Source organism: Rhinoraja longicauda, chromosome 8, assembly GCF_053455715.1.
Source record: "Rhinoraja longicauda isolate Sanriku21f chromosome 8, sRhiLon1.1, whole genome shotgun sequence".
NCBI lineage: Eukaryota > Metazoa > Chordata > Chondrichthyes > Rajiformes > Arhynchobatidae > Rhinoraja > Rhinoraja longicauda.
Genome location: NC_135960.1, coordinates 48,469,486 through 48,492,289, shown reverse-complemented (window position 1 = coordinate 48,492,289; position 22,804 = coordinate 48,469,486). Strand labels below are relative to the sequence as shown.

General features: G+C 44.0%; 1 protein-coding gene across 7 annotated transcripts in view; it reads left to right on the top strand.

The window, feature by feature from the left end:
* Positions 1–22,804, top strand: part of fmnl2a (formin-like 2a) — a 207,877-nt gene that overhangs the window by 123,735 nt on the left and 61,338 nt on the right. For all 7 annotated transcript variants that reach the window (XM_078403887.1, XM_078403886.1, XM_078403885.1 and 4 more), the window contains exons 3-6: positions 3,425–3,505; positions 6,450–6,526; positions 18,163–18,246; positions 21,558–21,710. In XM_078403887.1, coding sequence (XP_078260013.1) covers positions 3,425–3,505; positions 6,450–6,526; positions 18,163–18,246; positions 21,558–21,710 — 395 coding nt within the window. The remainder of the gene's footprint in view (positions 1–3,424; positions 3,506–6,449; positions 6,527–18,162; positions 18,247–21,557; positions 21,711–22,804) is intronic.

Below are 22,804 nucleotides of genomic sequence, written 5' to 3'. Positions count from 1 at the left end.
AATAGGCCCTTCAGCCCTTCTCGTTCATGCCCACCAAGATGCCCCATCTAAATTTGCTCGCATTTGGCCCATATCCCTCTAAACCTTTCCTATCCATAGCATTTTGTATGTATGTGTGTTCTTGTATGTTCTTATATCATCCAGAAACATCCCGCAATGTTTAAAGTGCGATGGTGGCACAGAGCTTGCTTCTGATTTATTTTATGTATTCGTATATGTCAGGTGACACTGTTTCTCAATTGAATCAAATAACCAAAGTGTTTGAATACTAGACCCAGAAGCATTTATGCAATGAAAATCCGATGGTTTTTACATGATAATAAATTGTTAATTACCATAAAGTATTGGAATTGATGGCTTGTGAATATTTCATCAGTAAACGAGTAGATTTTGCTATCAGTAAACACCAGCAATATTTCTGAAAGCCACACATTCCTAGAGTAACACGAACTCAGATTACACCAGTAGACAAAATACGACCACATATGATTCCTAATCTGCTAAAATGTCTTTTTTTGGTTCATCGTTCTTGTTATGGCTGAAACAACAGATAAAAGTCCCATTTTTACCAGGATAAGTACCATGATTTTGATGTCTCTGAATTCTGTGCTGACTTTCTGAGGAATGATCTTGACCAAGAATATGTCTGAGATTGAACCATTGTTTTTAATTCAATTCTGACTGAGGTGAAATATCATAAGAAAATAACTGCAGATGCTGGTACAAATCGAAGGTATTTATTCACAAAATGCTGGAGTAACTCAGCAGGTCAGGCAGCATCTCAGGAGAGAAAGAATGGGCGACGTTGCGGGTCGAGACCATTCTTCAGTCTGAAGAAGGGTCTCGACCCGAAACGTCGCCCATTCCTTCTCTCCTGAGATGCTGCCTGACCTGCTGAGTTACTCCAGCATTTTGTGAATAAATACCTTCGAGGTGAAATATCAGCTCTCTTACATTGCCTGACCTGCTGAGTTACTCCAGCATTTTGTGAATAGCTCTCTTACATTGATCAATGCAATAAATTGGAAACATTAGTTTTTATAATTCTTTGTAACACAGTCTCTTTAATAATTTAGTAGGCAGCACAGTGGCACAACGGTAGAGTTACTGCCGCACAGCACCAGAGACCCAGGTTCGATCCTGACTGTGGGTGGTGTCTGTGTGTAGTTTGTTTGTTCTCCACGTGACCGCGTGGGTTTTCTCCGGGTGCTCCGGTTTCCTCCCACATTCCAAAGACGTGCGAGGAAGGAATTGGTGATGTTTCGGGTCGAGATCCATCAGTCTGAAGAAGTGTCTCGCCCCGACCCGCTGAGTTACTCCAGCATTCTGTGTCTACCTCTGATTTAAACCAGCATCTGCAGTTTTTTCCCCACACATCTTGTAGGTTAACTGGCTTTGGTAAAGTGTCCCGAGTGTGTAGTAGAAATAGCATAGAATTAGTGTATGGGTGATAGATGGTTGGCATGGAGTCGGTGGGCCGAAGGGCCTGTTTCCACACTGTATCTCTAAACTACACTGAAACATTTTCTCGCTTTCAGTTCCTCCCCACATCTATCTTTCAGTGAAGAAGGGTTCCGACCTGAAACGCACCTATTCCTTTTCTCCAAAGATGCTGCCTGGCCCGCTGGGCTACTCCAGCATTTTGTGTCTATCTTTGGTATAAACCAGCATCTGCAGTTCCTTCCTCCTGCTCCCTGGTAATTGGCACAACATTATCATTAGGGCACAGTGGACAGATGGTTAGTTCTTGTACCGTTAGCTGAGGCCAGATGGTCCAGCTCTGGATCATTGTAGGAGTCCAGAGGTCATTGATATAGATGTAATTGAATACTTAATAAAATATGTAAAGTTTCAAGGTTATTCTGGTATGTATCAGTGAGGATTCCGGGCTATCTTCAGTTCCTTGGGTTTCATTATCACAAACAAATCACACGTTCTCATCTCTTTTGACAATTCTTACAAACTACCTTCATCCACCCTTCCCATTACTCATCTGACAACTGGATGGACAGTTAAACATGATTTATCTTTAACAAATTTGTGCTGACTTTCTTTTAAGAGTACAGAAGTGTTTATTTCTGAGGCCGGGTCTACACCAGTCACTCCATCTTCTCCCCTCCCCCATCAGGCAAGAGGTATAGAAATGTGAAAACACACACCTCCAGATTCAGGGACTGTTTCTTCCTAGCTGCTATCAGGCAACTGAAAACATCCGATCACCAGCCAGGGTGCAGCCTGACCTCCCATCTACCTTGTTGGAGACCTTCGAACTATCTTTAATTGGACTTTATCGCACTTTATCTTACACTAAATGTTGTCACTTTTATCCTTGCCTATATGTACACTGTGGATGGCTGATCGTAATCTTGCATAGTCCTTTCCTTGACTGGATACCATGCAACAAGCTTTTCATTGTACCTCGGTACACATGAAATACCAAACTAAACTAAACTAAAAACTGAAAATAGACACAAAGTGCTGGAGTAACTCAATGGGCTAGGCTGATTCTTTGGAGAAAATGGATCGGAGACGATTCGGGTCGAGACCCTTCTTCGGTCTGATGAAGGATCCTGACCCAAAACAACACCTATCCATGTTCTCCAGAGATACTGCCAGACACGCTGAGGTATAAACCAGCATCTGCAGTTCCTTTTAATTTAAACTAAAACTAAATTTGTCATGTGTATCAGAGAGGAAATGGGATAATGAAATTCTAACTTGCTGCAGCTTTACAGGCAAATTAAACCCAACAACAAAATTAATCTGCAATAAATTATCAGTTACTCAGAGTAAACTAGACCTGATTGTATAAAACCCCAAACCAAATACTGAGGGTAGAGTCTTTCGACTTAGATATAGCACAGAAACAGGCCCTTTGGCCCATCAAGTCCATGCCGACCAATGATCACCCCACACACTAGCAATATCCTACACACTAGGGACAATTTACAATTTTACCAAAGCCAATTAACCTACAAACCCACACCTCTTTGGAGTGTGGGAGGAAACCAGATCACCCAGAAAAACCCCACACAGTCACAAGGAGAACATACAAAATCCGGACAGAGTAGGGAAATCAAGAACTAGCGGACAAAAGGTTTAAGATGAGAGGGGAAAGATTAAATAGGAACCTGAGGGGCAATATTTTCACTGTGAGGGTGGTGGGTATATGGAATGAGGAGGTGGTTGAGGCAGGTGCTTTAACAACATTTAAAAGACATTTGGACAGGTACATGCACAGGAAAGGTTTAGAGGGATATGCACCAAACAGGTGGGACTAGTAAAGATGTGGCAGCTTGGGCGGCATGGGCAAGTTGGGCCGAAGGGCCTGTTTCTGTGCCCTTTGCCTCTATGACTATATGACTCTTCCAGATTTAAGTGATCAAATTGCCCGAATAATGTTTGAATATTTCTTTCATTACAGGAAAGATTTCAAGTGAAAAATCCTCCACACACATACATTCTGAAGCTGAAGGGTTATCTCGATCCAGCTGTGACCAGAAAGGTAAAGAGTACTTTTAATAAAAGTAACTGGGCTTTCTTTAATTCTTGCAAGTGATTGTTTAGTTCAAACTTGTGTTTTCATGTAATGTATGCAAAAAATAAAGTTTTATCAGGTTAGGCATCTTGTGTGGATTTTATTAGTTAACTAGACGACCCGTGGACCCGTTGGGTCCCCATTGTGACAGTGGGGGTGAGGAAAGGGGAGAGGGAGCCACTCACCCCGGCCCCAGGTGGCCAATGCGGTGGCCAGCAGCAGGAGAGCGGCTGCAAGGCACTGCCCCACGATTGATCTGCCGGCGGCCATCTTCTTTCACCTTCTCTCTGCCGCCGCGCTGCACCATGGGAGGAAGGTCATGCGTGGGGCACACTAGGACGGGCGGCGGTCCTCCCGGCACTGCTGCGCAGGCATGCTGCCGCCGAGGCCGGAAACCCTCCCCCGTTGTGACACCATATTATATCAAAATGGCAATTTCAAAATGGCGATCTCATATATGTCCCGTTGGATTCCCATTGTGACGCCGAACACGGAAGTATCACTGCGCAGGCGCGGCTGCCAGGCACAACAAGTGGAAGCGATTTATTAAAGTTTAAAAAGTGAATAACTTTTAAAATATAACAACAATTTGAACAAAATTTGCTACTGCACACCGCAGGCCAATGGTGAGTAAGATGCCCGTAAAATTGCTGCGCTATCGTGTACCGTTTTGGCTGTATTTCGGGAACAACATACATACAAGTTGAGAGTTTTAGTAATATATAGAAGATAGATGTTTATTATTTTTAGCACAGGACAATGAGATAAATGCTCAAAATGAATCCTTTCCGCTTGAACAAGCCAGGTTTTGAAGTATCTTAAAGTGTTTTGATTCAGATGTAGAGCTTGGCAGATTTTACAAACATCTAAACCAAATTAAGCAGGACCAAGAAATTATTAATACTCCCCAAGCCCTCCTCCTCATCCCAACCCATCTCTATCCCCTATTCCAAACTACCCTGTTGCGTACACGTATCCGCCACCATCACCCCACCTAGTCACCTTGTGTGGAAAGGAAATGCAGATGCTGGTTTAAACCGAAGCTAGACACAAAAAGCTGGCGTAATTCAGCGGGACAGACAACATCGAGACCCTTCAGACTGAGAATTCCCCTGACTCTCAGTCTGAAGAAGGGTCTCCAGTGATGCTGCCTGACTCACTGAGTCACTCCAGCTTTTTGTGTCGAACCCCAGTTACCTTGCTCTTTTCCACTCCTGTCTGCACACATCTCCCAGCCCCGAGTCTCTTATTTCCCTAGTATGCCTCTTTTATCCCCTTCAAGCTATTCTCTTCCACCCTTACTCTCCGTCCGACTTTATGTTTCACTCTTCCCTCCTCTCCTTAACTAACACCATTTTGCCTGCTTTTCACCTCCAGCCATTTTCACTTACCCATCTGCCAAGCACTCCCTCCCCACCTGCATCCATCTATCACTTGCCAGGCTTTGCCCCACACTAACCTCTCGTTTCCAGCTTTCTTCCCCCCTACTCCAACAGTCCGAAGAAAGGTCCCGAAACAAAATGTTGCCTGTCCATTCCCACCACAGGTGATTTCCTGGCCCGCTGAATCCCTCCAGCATTTTGTTGTTTTGCTCAATATAGAACCATCTGCAGGTTCTTGTGTCTGCAAGAAATTATTATGTCCAAGGAAATGTTGCAGGTCCACCTCCAACTTTCCAGGAACTGGTGGTCCGGCACCTCCTTTAATCCGGACAGAATTACGAGTGGACACTTGAAATGCCCCCCCCCCCCCCCCCCCCCGGAAGTCCCCCTAAAAATATGGAATCTAGGCCGGGTGAGGCAGCCAATCTCGACCACATCGGGACTTCCATGCCGATCGGTGGGTCTAATATGTCCCTTGCAGCCGGGGCTCTGGGAGTCGGTGGATTCATTCCCATAGCCAATTTCCGAGACCGTCTTTGCGGGCCAGTATCCAGTATCCAGTGGCCTGGGCCGACCGTTCTGGTGCTGTTGGACTCATGGAGTCCATGACCTATGTTGGTCCGGTAAAACAGATAATCCAGAAAGGCTGAGGAACCAAGGGTGCCAGATAATCGGTGGTGGACCAGTAATATATTTCCTATTGGCCTGAACTGAGTTGGCAGTGGTTTCACAACTAGAATCAAGGGAGATGGGGAGAAGGCAGGAACGGGGTACTGATTGTGGATGATCAGCCATGATCACAGTGAATGGCGGGGCTGGCGCAAAGGGCCGAATGGCCTACTCCTGCACCTATTGTCTCTTGTCTATAGAGAGCGGTCCTGACCTACCATCTACCTCATTGGAGACCCTCAGATTATCGTTATTGCCGTTATCCTGTATCTGTACAAGCTCGATTGTAATCATATATAGTCTTTCCATTGACTGGTTAGCACGCGACAAAAACCTTTCACTGTACCTCGGTGCATGTGCAATAAACTAAACTAAACTAATTTTACATAAGACATTGTGCTGTTGTCAGACTAGTCCTGGTGGCCATCAGGCTTCTCCACAGTTACTTCCTCCTTCTCCAAAGTATGTAACGTACTGCTGTCCTCTTCTGTCAAGAATGCAAAAAACCTTCTTCATTCCTGGCACAACTTGTACCAGTCAACTGTTTCTGCACATCCTGCGAGGTTTTAGTGTTCTGTTTATTCTGAGTGATTAAAACCAAGTTTCAGTTTAGCTTTAGATCAAATTAAATGGGCACAATAGTGTAGGGTCGGAACAGGCACAGAAGACCATGTGTGACATTACTTCATTGTGTTATTTTCATGTACCGAGCCATGCTTCCCCTTAACATATTAATGCCAGCTGTATTGCTTCAATATATAAAAGCTCATATGCTACAGTGCATGTCGTTTGTTTTGTGTTTTGAATCAATATTTTTACCCGGTTTTGACGATAAGATGGTTTCAATTTAATATTTGCAGAAGTTCAGAAGAAGAGTGCAAGAATCAACTCAAGTACTGCGAGAACTGGAGATTTCCCTTCGAACAAACTACATTGGGTACGTTCCATGACTTTGAATAGACTAATTTCCTGTCAGGCTACTGAGTTTCTGAAAATGGCTACTTTAGGCATTTGATTTATACTTCACGGGTATCTGTGCCAAAAACAAATTGCAAGTAAGCTCCTTTTGTTGGTCTTAGTTTATTACTGGCATGTATACCGAGATACAGTGAGACACTTAGCTTTGCGTTCTATCCAGGCAAATCATTCTTTTCACGAGTACATCATTAAATATAATAGAGAAAATAAACAGAGTGCAGGATATAACATTGCAGCTGCAGAGAAAGTGCAGATAATAAAAAACGCAAGGCCCACAACAAGGTAGATTGGAAGATCAGGTCTACACCCTTAGCTTATGAAAAGTCTGTTCAAAAGTCTGATAACAGCCGGGAAGAAGCTGTCCTGAATCCAACTTGTTTTCAAGCTTTTGTATCTTCTGCCCGATGAGAGAGGGGAGAAGAGGGAGTGACCTGAGTGTAAGTGATCCTTGATTATGTTGGCTGCTTTCCTGAGGCAGCGCAAAGTGTGGAGTCAATGAGGGTGTGTGGTGTTTGAGAGACTGGTCCGTGTGAGGGACTGGGCTGAACTTGCGACTCTACAATTTCTTGCCGTGATACGGAGCTGTTCCCAAACCAAGTTGTGATGGTTTCTGTAGAAATTGGTAAGAGTCATTGGAGATGTGCCGAATTTCCTTGGTCTTCTGAGGAAGTAGAGGCGTTGCCTAGGAACCCGATGCTTTCCGTCATCTCCACTTCAGCGCCATTGATGCTGACTGGTGCGTGTACTCCACATCCAAATGGCTAAAGTTTTGAAGATGGACACAAAACTTAGCGGGTCAGGAGAAAAGGAATAGGTGACGTTTCAGGTTGAAACCATTTTTCAGACTGAGATTCAGGGGGAGAGAAACTAGAGGCATGAAAAGGAGCAGAACAAATCACAACCCAGCATTCTGCAAAATGATGTCTTTTCTTGTAACTACTTCCCTCATTCAAGACTGTTCCAAGAGTGAAAGCAACTCATCATCTACTCTGCCATTCACCCTCAGGATCTTTGTCTCAATAACGTCACCCCTTATTGTTGTAATCTCCAAAGAAATCAAACCCAACCTGTTTAACGTTTCCAAATAACGCAGTCCTCTCATTACAGGAAGTGCTATGGTGAATCTCTTTTGGACTGCATCCAATACCACTATATCCTTTTCAGTAAGGGACCAAAACTGAGCAGTAATTCAGGTGCAATCTTACCAGCACCCAACATCCTGCACAATTGTAACCAACCTTCCCACTTTTAGGCTCCAACTCCTTTGCTGTAAAGGCTGACATATCATTTGCCCACTTAACTAGTTGTACTAACTGCATAGTAACCCTTTGTAGTTCATTGTGGTTCATTCACCTAACTGACTTGGACACTTAAACTTGTGAAAACCATGTGGAGGAATTTCTAGCCAACAGATTTGCGATTGAAGTTACGAGCAGTGAATTTGTAACCTTGATACAGTGACTCTTCAGCCTTTGTTGGGAAGAAGGGAAATTGTATTGGCTTATTGTTGTCACGTGTACCGAGATACTGTGAAGAACTTTGCTTTACGGCTATCCAGTCAAATCATAAGATCCATGAGTACAATAAATCCATAAGCAAGTACAACAGGTAAAACAGAGAGAAAAATAAATGGAGTGCAGAATATAGTATTACAGCTACCGAGAATGTGCAGTTGAAAGAAGTGCAGGGACTGGAACAAAGTACGTATTAGAGTGACACAGTGGAAGCAGGCCCTTCGGCCCAACTTGCCCACACCGGCCAACATGTCCCGGCTACACTTGTTCCACCTACCCGCGTTTGGTCCTTATCCCTCCAAACCAGTCCTATCCATGTACCTGTCTAACTGTTTCTTAAATGTTGGGATAGTCCCTGCCACAACTACATTGGTTGGAAGATCGGGACTACACACCAGCTTAGAGAAGTTATTAAATACTGATAACTGCAGGAAGGAAGCTGTTCTTAAATCTGATGATACGTACTTTCAAGATTTTCTATCTTCTGCTCCTTGGGTGAGGGGAGAAGAGGAAATGACTGGTGTAAGTGGTCATTGATTATGTTGGCTGCTTCCCTGAGGAAATTTGAGGACATTGTGGCTAATTTCATGTCATGAATCAGGCTTCTGCCAATTACCTTAGTTAATTTTCAGGAATTATACATGGTGAGTTTAAAAAAAGATAGTAAATGCATCTTATAAAGGATGTGTCTTGTTTAACATCATAAGGCATGTTGATTCCAAATTTCATAGCTATTCAATCTAAAGTGGACACATTTTAAAAGCTTGCACCATTTTCAGGGCAGGCACTCTTACTGTAGTGGATGATATATATCTTGGCATCATGGTTAGTTTAGTTTAATTTAGTGTAGTTTCGTTTCGTTTAGATTTGTTTAGTTTAGACATGCAGCATAGACCCACCAGGCCCCCGCCGACCATCGATCATCCTTTCACACTAGTTCTATGTTATTCCACTTTCTCATCCACTCCCTACACACACACACAAGGGGGTGATTAACCTGCAATCCCACTCGTTGTTGGGATGTGGGAGAAAACCCACACAGTCATCTCCTGTAGCAGTTTGAAGACACATAAATAAAAAAAGTCCACCAACAAGTTAATATGTTTGCCAGAATTAATTTTGCCCAGAATATTGATTTGCAAGTTACCTACCACGCTTGGTCCTTCCTCTCCCCCCCCCCCCGGTGTAAGCTCTCAGTCTGAAGAAGGATTCCAACCCAAAACATCACCTATCCATGTTCCCCACAGATGCTGCCTGACATGCTGAGTTACTCCAGCACTTTGTGCCCTTTTTTAAAAAGATTTATTACGTATTTAACGTTGTGTTGTACATAACCAATGATTATTGCTGATGACAAACATGATGGGGATTTGTAGAATTTGCATTCATATGATGTATTTGTGGCCTCAGTAGAACAGTACAGCACAGGAACGGGCCTTGTGGCCCACAATGTCTGTGCTGAAGATGATGCCAAGTTAAACGAATCTCTTCTGCCAGCATGTGATCCATATCCCTCTATTCCCTGCATATCCAAAGGCCTCCTAAACACCACCATCATATCTGCGTCCAACACCACTGCTGGCAGCGAGCGCGTTCCAGACACTCACCACTCTCCGTGTAACAAAAAGTTGACCCACACATCTCCTTTAAACTCTGCTCCTCTTACCTTAAAGCTCTGCCCTCTGGTATTTGATTTTTCCATTCTGGGAAAAAGGTTCTGACTGTCCACCCCATCTATGCGTCTCATAATTTTATTTACTTCATTTGGGTATTCTCTCAATCTCTGATGCAGAGAAAACAATTCGAGTCTGTCCAACCTCTCCTAAGAGCTAATATCCCCTAATCCAGGCAGACTCAGTCTGAAGAAGGGTCTTGACCCGAAACGTCGCCTTCTCCATTTCTCCAGAGATGCAGCCTGACCCCCTGAGTTACTCGAGCATTTTGTGTCTATCTTCAACATCCTGGTAAACCTTTTCTGCACCTTCTCCAAAGCCTCCACATCCTTCCTATAATGAGACCACCAGAAGGGGCGTCATAGTGGCGTAGCGGTAGAACTGCTGCCTTACAGTTCCAGAGATCTGGGTTTGATCCTGACCGCGGGTGCTGCCTGTACGGAGTTTGTATGTTCTCTCTGTGACCGCATGGGTTTTCTCCAGGTGCTCCGGTTTCCTCCCACACTTGAAAGAGTGCAGGTTTGTAGGTTGTGTAGGAAAATAACTGCAGACGCTGGTACAAATCGAAGGTATCACAAAATCCTGGAGTAACTCAGCAGGTCAGGCAGCATCTTGGAGAGAAGGAATGGCTGACGTTTCGGGTCGAGACCCTTCTTCAGACTGATGTCAGGGGGGGCGGGACAAAGAAAGGATATAGGTGGAGACAGGAAGACAGTGGGAGAACTGGGAAGGGGGAGGGGAAGGTTTGTAGGTTAATCGGCTTCGGTAAATTTGTAAATTGTAAATTGCCTCTTGTGTGTAGGATAGTGTTAGTGTACACAGGGTGATCGTTGGTCGGCGCGGACTCGGTGGGACGAATGGCCTGTTTTCACGTTGTATCTCTAAAGTCTAAAGTCTAACTCCACAATACCTCAAATGCAGTCTGACCAAAGTCCTACTTGACTGTAATATGATTTTCCGACTCTTGTATGCAATGTTCCTGAATGTTTCAAAACCAATAAGATACCTTTATCAAGATCACCAATGTTCAGAATGGAAGGTTAAAGATCTTATTATTCAACACTGAGACATATTAGTTTAATGCAAATGAACAATTCAACAAAGTAAGGTTTCATAATATCTCATGAATCAATACATGTTTTAAAGCATTAATTTTACTTGATAATTTAGCCGAAGGATATATGGGCCATAAGAATATGTGCAGAAATTAAATCAGACACTATTTATTGATGATGGTCACTTTGATATTTACACCATCTAAATTGTCCACAAGGGGGATATTTTTGGCCTCTTTAAGTTGTCGTATACCATGAAGAATTTACATGGATGACAGTAAATAATTATTGACACTTAACATTGTAGTGCTGTAGATTCCAGAACCTTCGACTCATCAGATCATCAGACATAGGAGCAGAATTAGGCCATTGGGCCCATCGAGCCTGTTCCACCATTCGATCATGGCTGATCTATTTTTCCCTCAACACCATTCTCCTGCCTTCTCCCCATAACCTTTGATGCCCTTCCTAATCAAGAACCCATCAATCTGCTTTAAAATATCTATTGACTTTGTCTCCACCGCCGTCTGTGGCAATGAATTCCACAGATTCACCACCCTCTGGCAAAATTAATTCCTCCTGTATCTCCCACGGAAATTACAAACACACCGGAAAGGAATAGTTAGTTAAGAAACCAGGCGGTTGGGTGCACTGATTTGGGAATTTTTAAAATAATTAAACATTTATGTAGCTGAATCTGCCCTAACAGTTACGCCCGAAATGTTTGAGAGTTGTGAATCTGTGGAATTCTCTGCCTCAGAGGGCAGTGGAGGCCAATTCTCTGAATACATTCAAGAGAGAGCTAGATAGAGCTCTTAAGGATAGCGGAGTCAGGGGGTATGGGGAGAAAGCAGGAACGGGGTACTGATTGAGAATGATCAGCCATGATTGCATTGAATGGCGGTGCTGGCTCGAAGGGCCGAATGGCCGACTCCTGCACCTATTGTCTATTGTCTATTGTTTCAATAAGATTCTTTATTTATTGAACTTGAATAGCATGGGTGTCAGTGGTTATGGGGAGAAAGCAGGAGAATGGGGCTGAGAGGGAAAGATAGATTGGCCATGATTGAATGGCGGAGTCGACTCAATGGGCCAAATGGCCTAATTCTGATCCTTGAACTTATGAACTTATGAATTTTTGCTAGGACTTCAGGACTGATCATTTCTTTGGAACTGCACAGAAATAGTCTGTGCCAAAAGATCACACAAATGATATCTCTGTAGCATACAAACCAGACTGTGTGGTTTAGGCTGTTTAGAAATCTCACTGAAAATTGAATTAGAACTTCCCATATATAAATTAAGCTGTGGTTACTTGGATAAGGAATTGCTTTTTCTGTTTTTTGATATGTGGTGTTCCCAGGGCAAACAATCCAAGCAAGTATAATTCCCTGTGATATTTTGACTAAAATGGCAATAGTGATTGAAGCAACTGTATGTTTAGTTTAGTTTTAGAAATGCAGCGTGTAAACAGGCCCTTCAGCCATCCGAGTCCACGCTGACCAGCAATCACCCCTTCACACTAGTTCTATGTTATTCAACTTTCTCATCCACCCTACGCACTCGGGGGCAATTTACAGAGGGCCAATTAACCTACAAACCCGCACGCCTTTGGGATGTGGGAGGAAACCAGAGCACCTAGAAGAAACCATGCAGCCGCAGAGAGAACGTGCAAACTCTGTACAGACGGCACTCGTAGTCAGGATATCTGGCACTCTGAGGCAGCAGCTCTACCAGCTACACCACTGTCCCCTCTTCTATGTATGGATGTTGCTTGAAATTTCTTTAAAAATATCAAAATATATGGGACTATATTTGCACTCTGCTCCTATCTTATTGGAATTCATGCCACAGACGGCTGTGGAGGTGAAAGTCATTGCATATTTTGAAAGTGGAGATTGACAGGTTCTTGGTCAGTAATGGTGTCAAAGATTTACGGGGAGAAGGCAGGAGAATGAGGGTTGAGAGGGAAAGATAGATCAGCCATGATTGAATGCTGGAGTAGACATGATGGACCAAATGCTCCTAAGACTTATGAACTCATGAATTTATATAACTACTTGAGTTATAACTCTAAGGGTCCTGATATCCTGGGTGAAATTAGCCACAATTCTGAAGCAATGCCTGCCAAGGGCGGCACAGTGCCGCGGCGGTAAAGTTGCTGCCTCACAGTATCAGAGACCCGGGTTCAATCCTGACTATGGGTGTTATCTGAACAGTTTTTACATTCTCCCAGTGACGGCATGGGTTTCTTCTCAAGCTCCAAAGATGTACAGGTTTGTAACTTGATTGGCTTCAGTAGTAGTAGTAAATAGTAACCAGTCCCTAGAATGTAGGATACTAAGATACTAAGACTGGTGCTAATTTTTTAGGTGCCGGAGCTGTCACTGGTGCCGGAGCGGCCGCTGTTAAATTCCCCTGCTGTTTATTTCGGCCCTTTTTTTACAGAGGTGCCGGAGTGGCACTCGGGTGAGCTCCCCCAGCACTGCACCCCTGCTACACACTAAGGGCAATTTACAATTTAGCTTAATTGGCGTGGTAAAATTGTAAATTGTCCCTAGTGTGTACCATAGTGTTAGTGTGTGGGGTGATCGCTGGTCAGCTTGGACTCGATGGGCTGAAAGGCCCGTTTCCATGTTGCATCTCTAAAGTCAAAAGTCTAAGATCAATGAGGCATGTTTTTGGCATTCCCACTGTCAAACAAACCTCACTGCTTTTTGAAGCCGTTTACCTGTTTGGTACTTGATCCAAGAATTCATCAAGAGCACAATAAAGCACAGCAGACCATGAAGGCCCTTCCTGACTATGTCACCCTTGATAGAAACCTAAGGAGCATTCATGCTTGTGTGGTTATAAATCGATCACCATGGAATGTGTGACTTGGAAATTTATTTTTTGGTCCTAAATCCTGGAACTCCTTAAATGACAGCACGAGCTGAACAAACGGAGAGGCAGAGTGGCGCAGCGGGTAGAGCCGCTGCCTCAGAGCACCAGAGACCCAGGTTGGATCCTGACCTTGGGTGCTTGTACGTTTGTATGTTCTCCCTGTGACCGCTCAGGATTCCTCCGAGTGCCCCGGTTTCCTCCCACATTACAAAGATGTGCAGGTTAATAGGCCACTGTAAATTGCCCCTATTGTGTAGGGGTAGTGGATGCGAAAGTGGGATTACATAGAACTAGTGTCCAGGCGTGGTCTCGATGAGCCGAAGTCAAAGCAATACAAGGGTTCAAGGAGGTGGTTCACCATCACCTCAAGGCCAATTACGAATGGACTGGAAATACAGGTCTTGCCTCCATTGTCCAAAATGTGAAAGAATGAATAAATAACATACAATCCAGGATTATTAGAGCAGACAATTTAAAAATGTTCCAGGGCAGTACAGCAGTGCAGCTGGTAGATCTGCTGCCTCACAGCACCAGCGATCCAGCTTTGATCCTGGCGTCGGGTGCAATCTGTGTGGAGTTTGCACATTCTCCCTGGGTGCAAACCCTCCAGGTGTGCCGGCATCCTCCCACGTTCCAAAAAAGTGCAGGTTTGTAGGTTAATTGTTCTTTGTAAATTGCCTCCCAGTGTGTTGGGAGTGGATGAGAAAGTGGGATTACATAGAAGTATGTACAGATAAACTCTCGCAGTGAGGAAATGTCTTGGGTCCTATTTCTCCATGTTAACAGATATTTTGGAGAATACGAACGGGCTTCTGCATCAAACTCTTTGACTTTATTGGGATCTTTTAACTGCAAGTTCACTACTATTATTCCATTTCAAACTTTTCTCTCTTCCACTATCACCTCTAATTTATTTTTGAAAAGTGCATTTCCTGCAGCAATAAAGCTGCCTCCCAGATTTAGCGTTTAAAGATGTCACACAGAGAGATTTTTTCCACTCAGAGGGTAGTCCATAGCTAGAATGAGCTGCCAATGGAAGCTATGGAAGTGGATGGAATTGAGACTATTAAAAAACATTTGGACAGATATCCAGATAACAAGGGTTCAGTGGCCAAGGGTCAAATACAAGCAAATTGCATCAGCTCAGCATGCCAACTTAGTTAACATGGACAAGGTTAGGGTCTGGAAGGGCCTGTTTCATTGCTGTACAATTTTATGACTATGAGGAACAAAATAGTCTCAGAGGGAGGTATTAGGAAGGGAGGCCAGTTTTAAGGAGGGTTCCTAAGATGTTGGAGGTGCTGAAATAAAGAGATGTTGTCTGGACAGGGGAAAGATTTGCCCCATGGGCAGAAAAGTTTAGTTTAGAGATACAACGTGAATACAGGCCCTTCAAGTCTGTGCCGACCAGCGATCCCCATATACTAACACTATCCTGCACACTGGGGACAATTCACAATCTTTACCAAAGCCAATTAAATTACAAATCTGTATATCTTTGGAGTGTGGGAGGAAACCGGAGCATCCATGGGAAAACCTAGGCGGTCACAGGGAGAACACAAACTCCGTACAAACAGCACCCAAAGTCGGGATCGAACCTGAGTTAGCGCAAAGTCCGCACTGTATTTCTAAAGTCTAAAGTAAAGTCTAAAGGATACGCAAGGAATCTGCAGGCAGAGGAGATTAGTTTAACCTGACAACATGTCCACATGGATATTGTGGGCCGAAGGGCCTGTTCCTGTGCTGCACTGTTCTATGGCGTGACAATCGGCGTGTTTTTAAAATAAATGTCAATATCAGCAATCTTGTCAGAACAATGCCCACAAAATTACCCAGTCACATGTGCACCGTGTATCCTGTGTGTGCATAATTAATGCGGACTTCCAGGCATAGCTAAATCCAAGAAATATGCCGATTTTGTTGAAAAGTAAACACCATTTTTGTAAATTGTCTGCAAGAGGTTTATCCAAGACTCTCTACCACTCTCTGAAATTTCATTTCCCTTATTGTCTGGGGCTAAATCTCCTGGCTCGCTGTGCTGGAATTTCACATCCAGCCAAGTGCTACCAGATGTGGGATTCTTCTTTTCCCCTGGTAACCCCACTTGTGCTGCAAATGGAAAAAGGAATAATTTACTCTCTTCTAATATTTTGTCCTGTAGCACTAAAGCTGCTTCTGCCGCCGCGCTCAGACTTTTAATGTTTATGAGAAACTATTTGCGTCAGGCTGAGTTTTGGGGGAGGGGAATTGAGGGGTTGAAAGTTTGCTTGCGTTTCAAAAGGACTGCCTGCCAAGAGACCAGAATGAAAAATTAAGACATGAAGTGCCAGAGTAACTCAACAGGTCAGGCAGCATCTCTGGAGGACGTGGATAGGTGACGTTTAGGTTTTGGACCCTTCTTCAGACTGATTGTGGTGGGTGGGGGGAGAAAGCTGGAGGAGAGGAGGGGGCAGGGCATAGCCTAGCCTGGGCAGAGGGTGGGAGTGGTTGGTTAGCAGATGGTTGGACAAAGCCCAGAAATGGCAATGCAGAAGATGGGAAGAAGGGTCCCGACCCAAAATGTCCCCTGTCCATGTTCTCCAGAGATGCCGCTTGACCCGCCAAGTTACTTCAGCACTTTGTGCCTTGTTTTGTAAACTAGCATCTGCAGTTCCTTGGGCCTCCAAAGTGAAAATTTAATTGGAGCCCTACTGAAAACGGATCTGCATTGGGGTTGCAGATTGGCAGGAAACATTAGCCATTTTTTAGATGCTGGTTTACAAAAAAGGCACAAACGCTAGAGTAACTCAGCTGGTCAAGCAGCATCTTTGGATAGCAAAGTGAGGAGGGATAGGACATAGCCTGGCAGCTAAAATAGTTGGATACACGTGAGGCAGGCGGTTGGACAAGGACCAGAGATGAAAAGCCAGAGGGTGTGAGACAAAAACGATTGGAGAGTTGTGAAGTGAGAGGAAGGAATGTAGGTGGAAGTGGAGGGGGAGGGGAGAAATAGGTGTGAGCCCAGGTTGGGGAGGGGGGGGGGGGATTATATGGGGGAAGAAGGGAGAGTGGGAGGGTTATGTAGTTACCTGAAATTGGAAAATCAATGTTCATACCATTGGGTTGTATGGTACCCAAGTGTAAGGTATACCAAGGTATAGTTCCCAAACTTTGTGTGTGGTCTCACTCTTGCAATAGCACAACAGATATGTAATCATAGTACGCCGTAAACAACAAAAAAGAAATTCATATAAATGTGTGTAAAAATTTATATAATATAAAACAGTCACCCATCAATAATAGTGTAAAGACAGAAACAATGCTGCCAAGTCCATGCAGTTCAGAGCTTCTTTGGAGGTTGTCGTGTTTAATAGCCTGATGGTTGTTGGATAGAAGTGGCTCCTGAACCTGGACGTTACAGTTTCCAGGCTCCTACACCTTCTTCCCAATGGCGAGTGAAATGAGAGCATGGCCAGGGTGGTGTGGGTCTCTGATGATGATGGCTGCCTGTTTGAGGCAATGACTCCTGTAGATCCCTTCGATGGTGGGGAGGTCGCTACCCGTGATGGACTGGGCAGTGTTTTTGCACCACCTTTTGCAATTTTCTTCGTTCCTGGGTGTTCGAGTTGCCAAACCAGGCCGTGATGCAACCAGTCAATATGCTCTCTACTGTACACTGTAGACGTTCAAGAGAGTATTCGTTGACATATTGAATCTCCTCAATCTTCTAAGGAAGTAGAGGCGCTGGTGGGCTTCCTTTATGATTGCATCAATGTGCTGGGTCCAGGACAGATCTTCAGAGATATGCACAGCCAGGAATTTGAAGATTTTGACTCTCCCCACCACCTCTCTCCCGTTGATGAGGACAGGTTTGTGGATCCTCGGCCTTCCTCTTCCCAAGGCAGCAATTGGTTCATTGATTTTACTGACGCTGAGAGCAAGGTGGTTGTTCTGGCATCATTCGCTCAGTCGATCGGTCGCCCTCATGTACTCTTACTCAGATTTATCTTTTGAAGTGGAAGATTTCCCGTCCCGACAGTCAGATGAAACATTCTGTGGGGTAACATGTTTCGCTGACGCACAGATCTATCGTTTTTGATCTAACTACTTGGGGCTGACTGTCATACATATGAAATTATGTTGAAATTTAAATTCATCACTTGTAGTGGATCACTGAAGTAGTTCCAGACTAAGCTGGAAATGTGAAATATTAGTGTTACTAAATTCATGTTAATTTTGTTTTGGGTGGGGGGGGGGAGGAAAAAGACCATTTTACCTTGAACGAGCGCATTGTGTTGATTATTGCTTTCTGATTCTGAGTGCACTAGGAATAGGTCACTGTACCATGCCAGAAACTCTGAGTATATCTTGTTTGTACCATATTTATGGTATACTTGGCCAAGATTAACTATTTTGATTTGGCTTAAATTGCTAGTTTTTTGTTAAGCTACGTGTACTCTTACAGTATGCTCATTTGTTCTTCCACAGTTGGGTGAGAGAGTTTCTGAATGAAGAGAATCAAGGTCTAGACATACTGGTGGAGTACCTCTCATTTGCACAGTGCGCAGTTACGTAAGTATCTTTTTGATCACTAACCGGTAAATTGTTTGTATGCTAAATTTAGAATCCAGTACTGGATAGAGTCCCATTAAAAGTGACGTTAATGGCCTTGTGTAATAATACAGCTTGGAACTTGTTTCTTTATAAGCCAAAGGAGCAGAATAAGACCATTTGGCGCAGCGAGTCTACTCCGCCATTCAATCATGGCTTTCCATCTCAACCCCATTGCCCTGCCTTCTTCCCATAACCCTTGACACATTTACTAAGAAATCGTAAAAAGTTGTAGATGCAGCCCAGACCATCACGCAAACCACCTCCCTTCCATTGACTCCATCTACACTTCACGCTGCCTTGGCAAGGCCAGCAGCATCATCAAGAATCAGTCTCACTCTTCCCTCTTCTCCCCTCTCCCGTCAGGCAAGAGGTACAGAAGTATGAAGACGCACACCCCCAGATTCAGGGACAGTTTCTTCCCAGCGGTTATCTGGCAACTGAACCATCCCATCACCAACTAGAGAGTAGTCCTAACCACCCATCTACCTCATTGGAGATCTTTGCACTATCTTTAATCTGACTTGATTTTGCAGTCAATGTTGCAACCGTTATCCTCTATTTGGTCACTGTGAATGGCTTGATTGTAATCATGTATAGTATTTCCGCTGGCTGAATAGCACACAAACAAAAACTTTTCACTGTACCTCGCTCGGTACATGTGACAAAAATAAACTAAACTAAACTAATCAAGAACCTGTCAATCTCCATCTTAAAAATACCCAATGACTTGGCCTCCACAGCCCCCTGTGGCAATGAATTCCACAGATTCACCATCCTCTGGCTAAAGAAATGCCTCCTCATCTCCTTTTTAAACATACCTCCTTTTATTCTGAGGCTGGGTCCTCTGGTCCCCTTCTTCCCTTCTTTCTTTCAAGGTGGATAAACAGTGGTTAAGAAATTCCAAAAAATCATTGGACACAAGGAGCTGCAGATGCTGGTTCATTAAAAAAAAAGACACAAAGCGCTGGAGTAAATCAGTGGGTCTGGCAGCAAATCTGGAGAACATGGATAGGTGATGTTTCGGGTCAGGACCCTTCTTCAGAATAAAAATAATTTGCTAGTTTTCCAGTACTTAACGAGTACAAGCAATTACTTTAATGAAAATACGTTTACAACCACAGTGAGCTCTTCTTATAAGGTAAAATAATAGTCTGCAGTTGAGGTTACCCCCATTACAGGAAGAATGAGGAGGCTTTGGAGAGGGTGCAGGGGAGGTTTACCAGGATGCTGCCTGGATTACAGGGTATTAGTTACAAGGAGAGGTTGGACAAACTTGCATTGATTTTACTGAAGGTGAGTTTAGACAAACTGGGATTGTTTTCTCTGGACGGTTTGAGGTTGAGGAGAGACCTGTTGGAGGTATATAAAATTATGATAGGCATAAATTGGGTAGACAGAACCATTTTTCCAAGATGAAAGGGGCAAAGTTTAAAGGAGATTTGCAGAGCAATGTTTTTGCAGTGGTGGGTGCACAGAATGCATGGCCAGGGGTGGTGGGAGAGGCGGATACGATAGTGGCGTTTTAGAGGGTTTTCGACAGGCAGATGGAGATACAGAGAATTGAATGATACGATCACATGCAGGAAGAGGAGATTTGTTTAACGTGGCATCATGTTTGGCATGGACATTGTGGGCTGAAGCGTCTGTTTTATTCTATATTCCATGTTCTAAGGGTACCATGTCCTAAAAATGCTTGTGACGCAAATAGTATCTCAATTTGCTGAATGTTTTAACAGGGTGTGTCTGTTGATCTGATTAATTCAGAACAGTTCTTGTTAAACGCATGTGTTTCATCATATGGTTGGAAGAGGTGTAACATAAATTTATTTTGTCCTTACAAGCACTGGTTTAAATCTGCCCATACAAGTAATCTGTACTTGACTTATAAGATGCAGATTTTTTTCTCATTCTCCTCTTGTAGTGCACATAACTATAATTTTTATGTTTGCATAATTTATGTTTGATATCATGTAAAGTGAGAAAGCAATTTATTTCACTGCGTGTTAACACTGTCATACAGCACGGAAGCATAGCCTTCAGCCCAACTTGTCCGTGCCGCTCAAGATGCTCCATCTAAACTAGACCCATTTTGCCTGCTTTTGGCCCACATCCCTCTAAACCCTTCCTATCCATGTATCTGTCCAAGTTTCTTGTAAGTGCTTTTGGATAGGCATAAATATGTGTAGGGAATGGAGGGATATGGATTATGTGCAGGCTGATAAGCGTTAGTCTTGGCATTATTTGGCACAGATAGTGTAGGCCGAAGAGCCTGTTCTTGTGCTGTACTGTTCTATGATCCATGTTCAAAGTGCTGTTATGGTAACTGCCTCAACTACTTACCCTGGCAGCTCGTTCTATCTACTTGATTAGATTGCACAGGTCTTATCGATATACTAGTGGCGAGGACTTTATTCATTGGAGCGCAGGAGGCTGAGGGGTGATCTTACAGAGGTGTATAAGATCATGAGGGAATAGATAGGGTGATCAGTGTCTTTTACCCAGAGTAGGGGAATCAAGAACCAGAAAAGATAGGTTTATGGTGAGAGGGGAAAGATTTCATAGGAAGCTGAGGGGCAACTTTTTCCATACAAAGGGTGGTGGGTATATGGAACGAAATGCCAGAATAGGTAATTGCGGCAGGCACCATGACAATATTTCAACGGCACTTGAACATGTGCATGGATAGGAAAGGTTTAGAGGGATATGGGCCAAGCGCGGGCAGGTGGGGCTAGTGTAGATGGGATATTTTGGTCGACATGGGCATTTTGGGCTGAAAGGCCTGTTTCCATGCTGTATGACTCTATGACTCCATATGCAACACACATTGGTGATAATAGTTGAGTGTATCTTTCTCTTGAGCATCAACATTCGGTCCATTCAGTAAGCAGTAGAGTTGCTGCATTATAGCGCCAGACACCCGGGTTCGATTCTGACTCTACGGAGTTTGTACGTTTGTCCCATGACCACGTGGATTTTCTCCAGGTGATCGCTCGCTTCCTCCCACACTCCAAACACCTACAGGTTTGTAGGTTAATTGGCTTTGGTAAAAATTGTCCCTAGTGTGTAGGATAGTGCTAGTGTAAGGGGATCACAAGTTGGTGCGGACTCGGTGGGCCGAAGGGCCTGTTTCCGCACTGTATCTCTAAACTAAACTTAAAAACCAAACTAAAAGCAAAGGGTTTGATTTGTGAAAATAAGATTGATGGTATTTCGCATATTAGTGGACATGTAGCGAGTAAGCAATGTGTTTTGTTCCAAAACGTATTCAGATTTGATTATGAAAGTATGGAGAATAACGTGGAGAATGCAATGGACAAGAGTAAACCGTGGAGCCGCTCCATTGAGGATTTACACCGGGGCAGTAATCTGCCGTCGCCCGTTGGGAATAGCTTGGCACGGTCTTCCAGGCACTCGACCTTACGGTAAGCTCATGACTGAACTCTTCCATTTTATCAGCAAGGACAGGATTTACGATGATAACAATGTGGTCTCCCATTGGCAAGTAAATACGAGCTACGTTTGTAACATTATTTGGCAGTGCAGCTGGTAGAACCACTGCCTCACAGCGCCAGAGACCCGGCTTCAATCCTGACCTCCGTTATCTTTAAACTCTAGCAAAGAACCCAGCAGTATGAATATTGATTTCTCTAATTTCAAGTAACCCTTGCATTCCCTCTCTCTCAGTCCCTCCCCCACCCTAGTCGTCCTTTACTGTTCATACCCTCTCGTTATCACCTCCTCCACAGCCAACAACGAACCATTGTGGGTTCTTTGGCCATTGGTGCCGGCTATGATTTTTGTTCTGTACCTTTTCATGCCTCTAATTTCCCTATCCCCTGACTCAGTCTGAAGAAGGGTCTCGGCCCGAAACGTCACCCATCCTTTTTCTCCAAAGATGATGCCTGACCCGCTGAGTTTTACTCCAGCATTTTGTGACTTTCCTCGGTGTAAACCAGCATCTGCATCTACATATCTCTCTGATTCTGTTGTATTGATGGTAGGGACCTTGATCTTATCATTTACGTTCACTGCCACAACCGATGAAAGCAAGTCTACCGTATGCCTTCTTTACCACTCCTCTTTCATTACCATGGATTTAGAGTCATGGAGTCACACAGCTAGGAAACAGGCCCTTCGATCCAACTTGCCCACGCCGACCAACGCAGGCGGGTGGTAATAGTGTAGATGGGACATGTTGGTCGGTGCGGGCAAGTTGGGCTGATGGGACTGTTTCTGCACTGTCTGATGCTATGACCAGTTTCCGAATATCCACCAGGTTTTGTGAGGATAAGGAACTGAATGTCCGTGGCCCGTTTCCCGCTTTATTCAGCATCATGGAGGTGGTGCCCAGGCACGTTTTACAGCCTATTGTATCATATTGTATGTGTCTGGACCCGTCCATGACTTAACGTAATGGATGATTGTATAACCTGGGGGAACTCGCTGGTGTCTTGCTACCTGTGGTTACCATACTGATTTCCTACTCATGATTCATTTTTGTTCAATTGGAAATTAA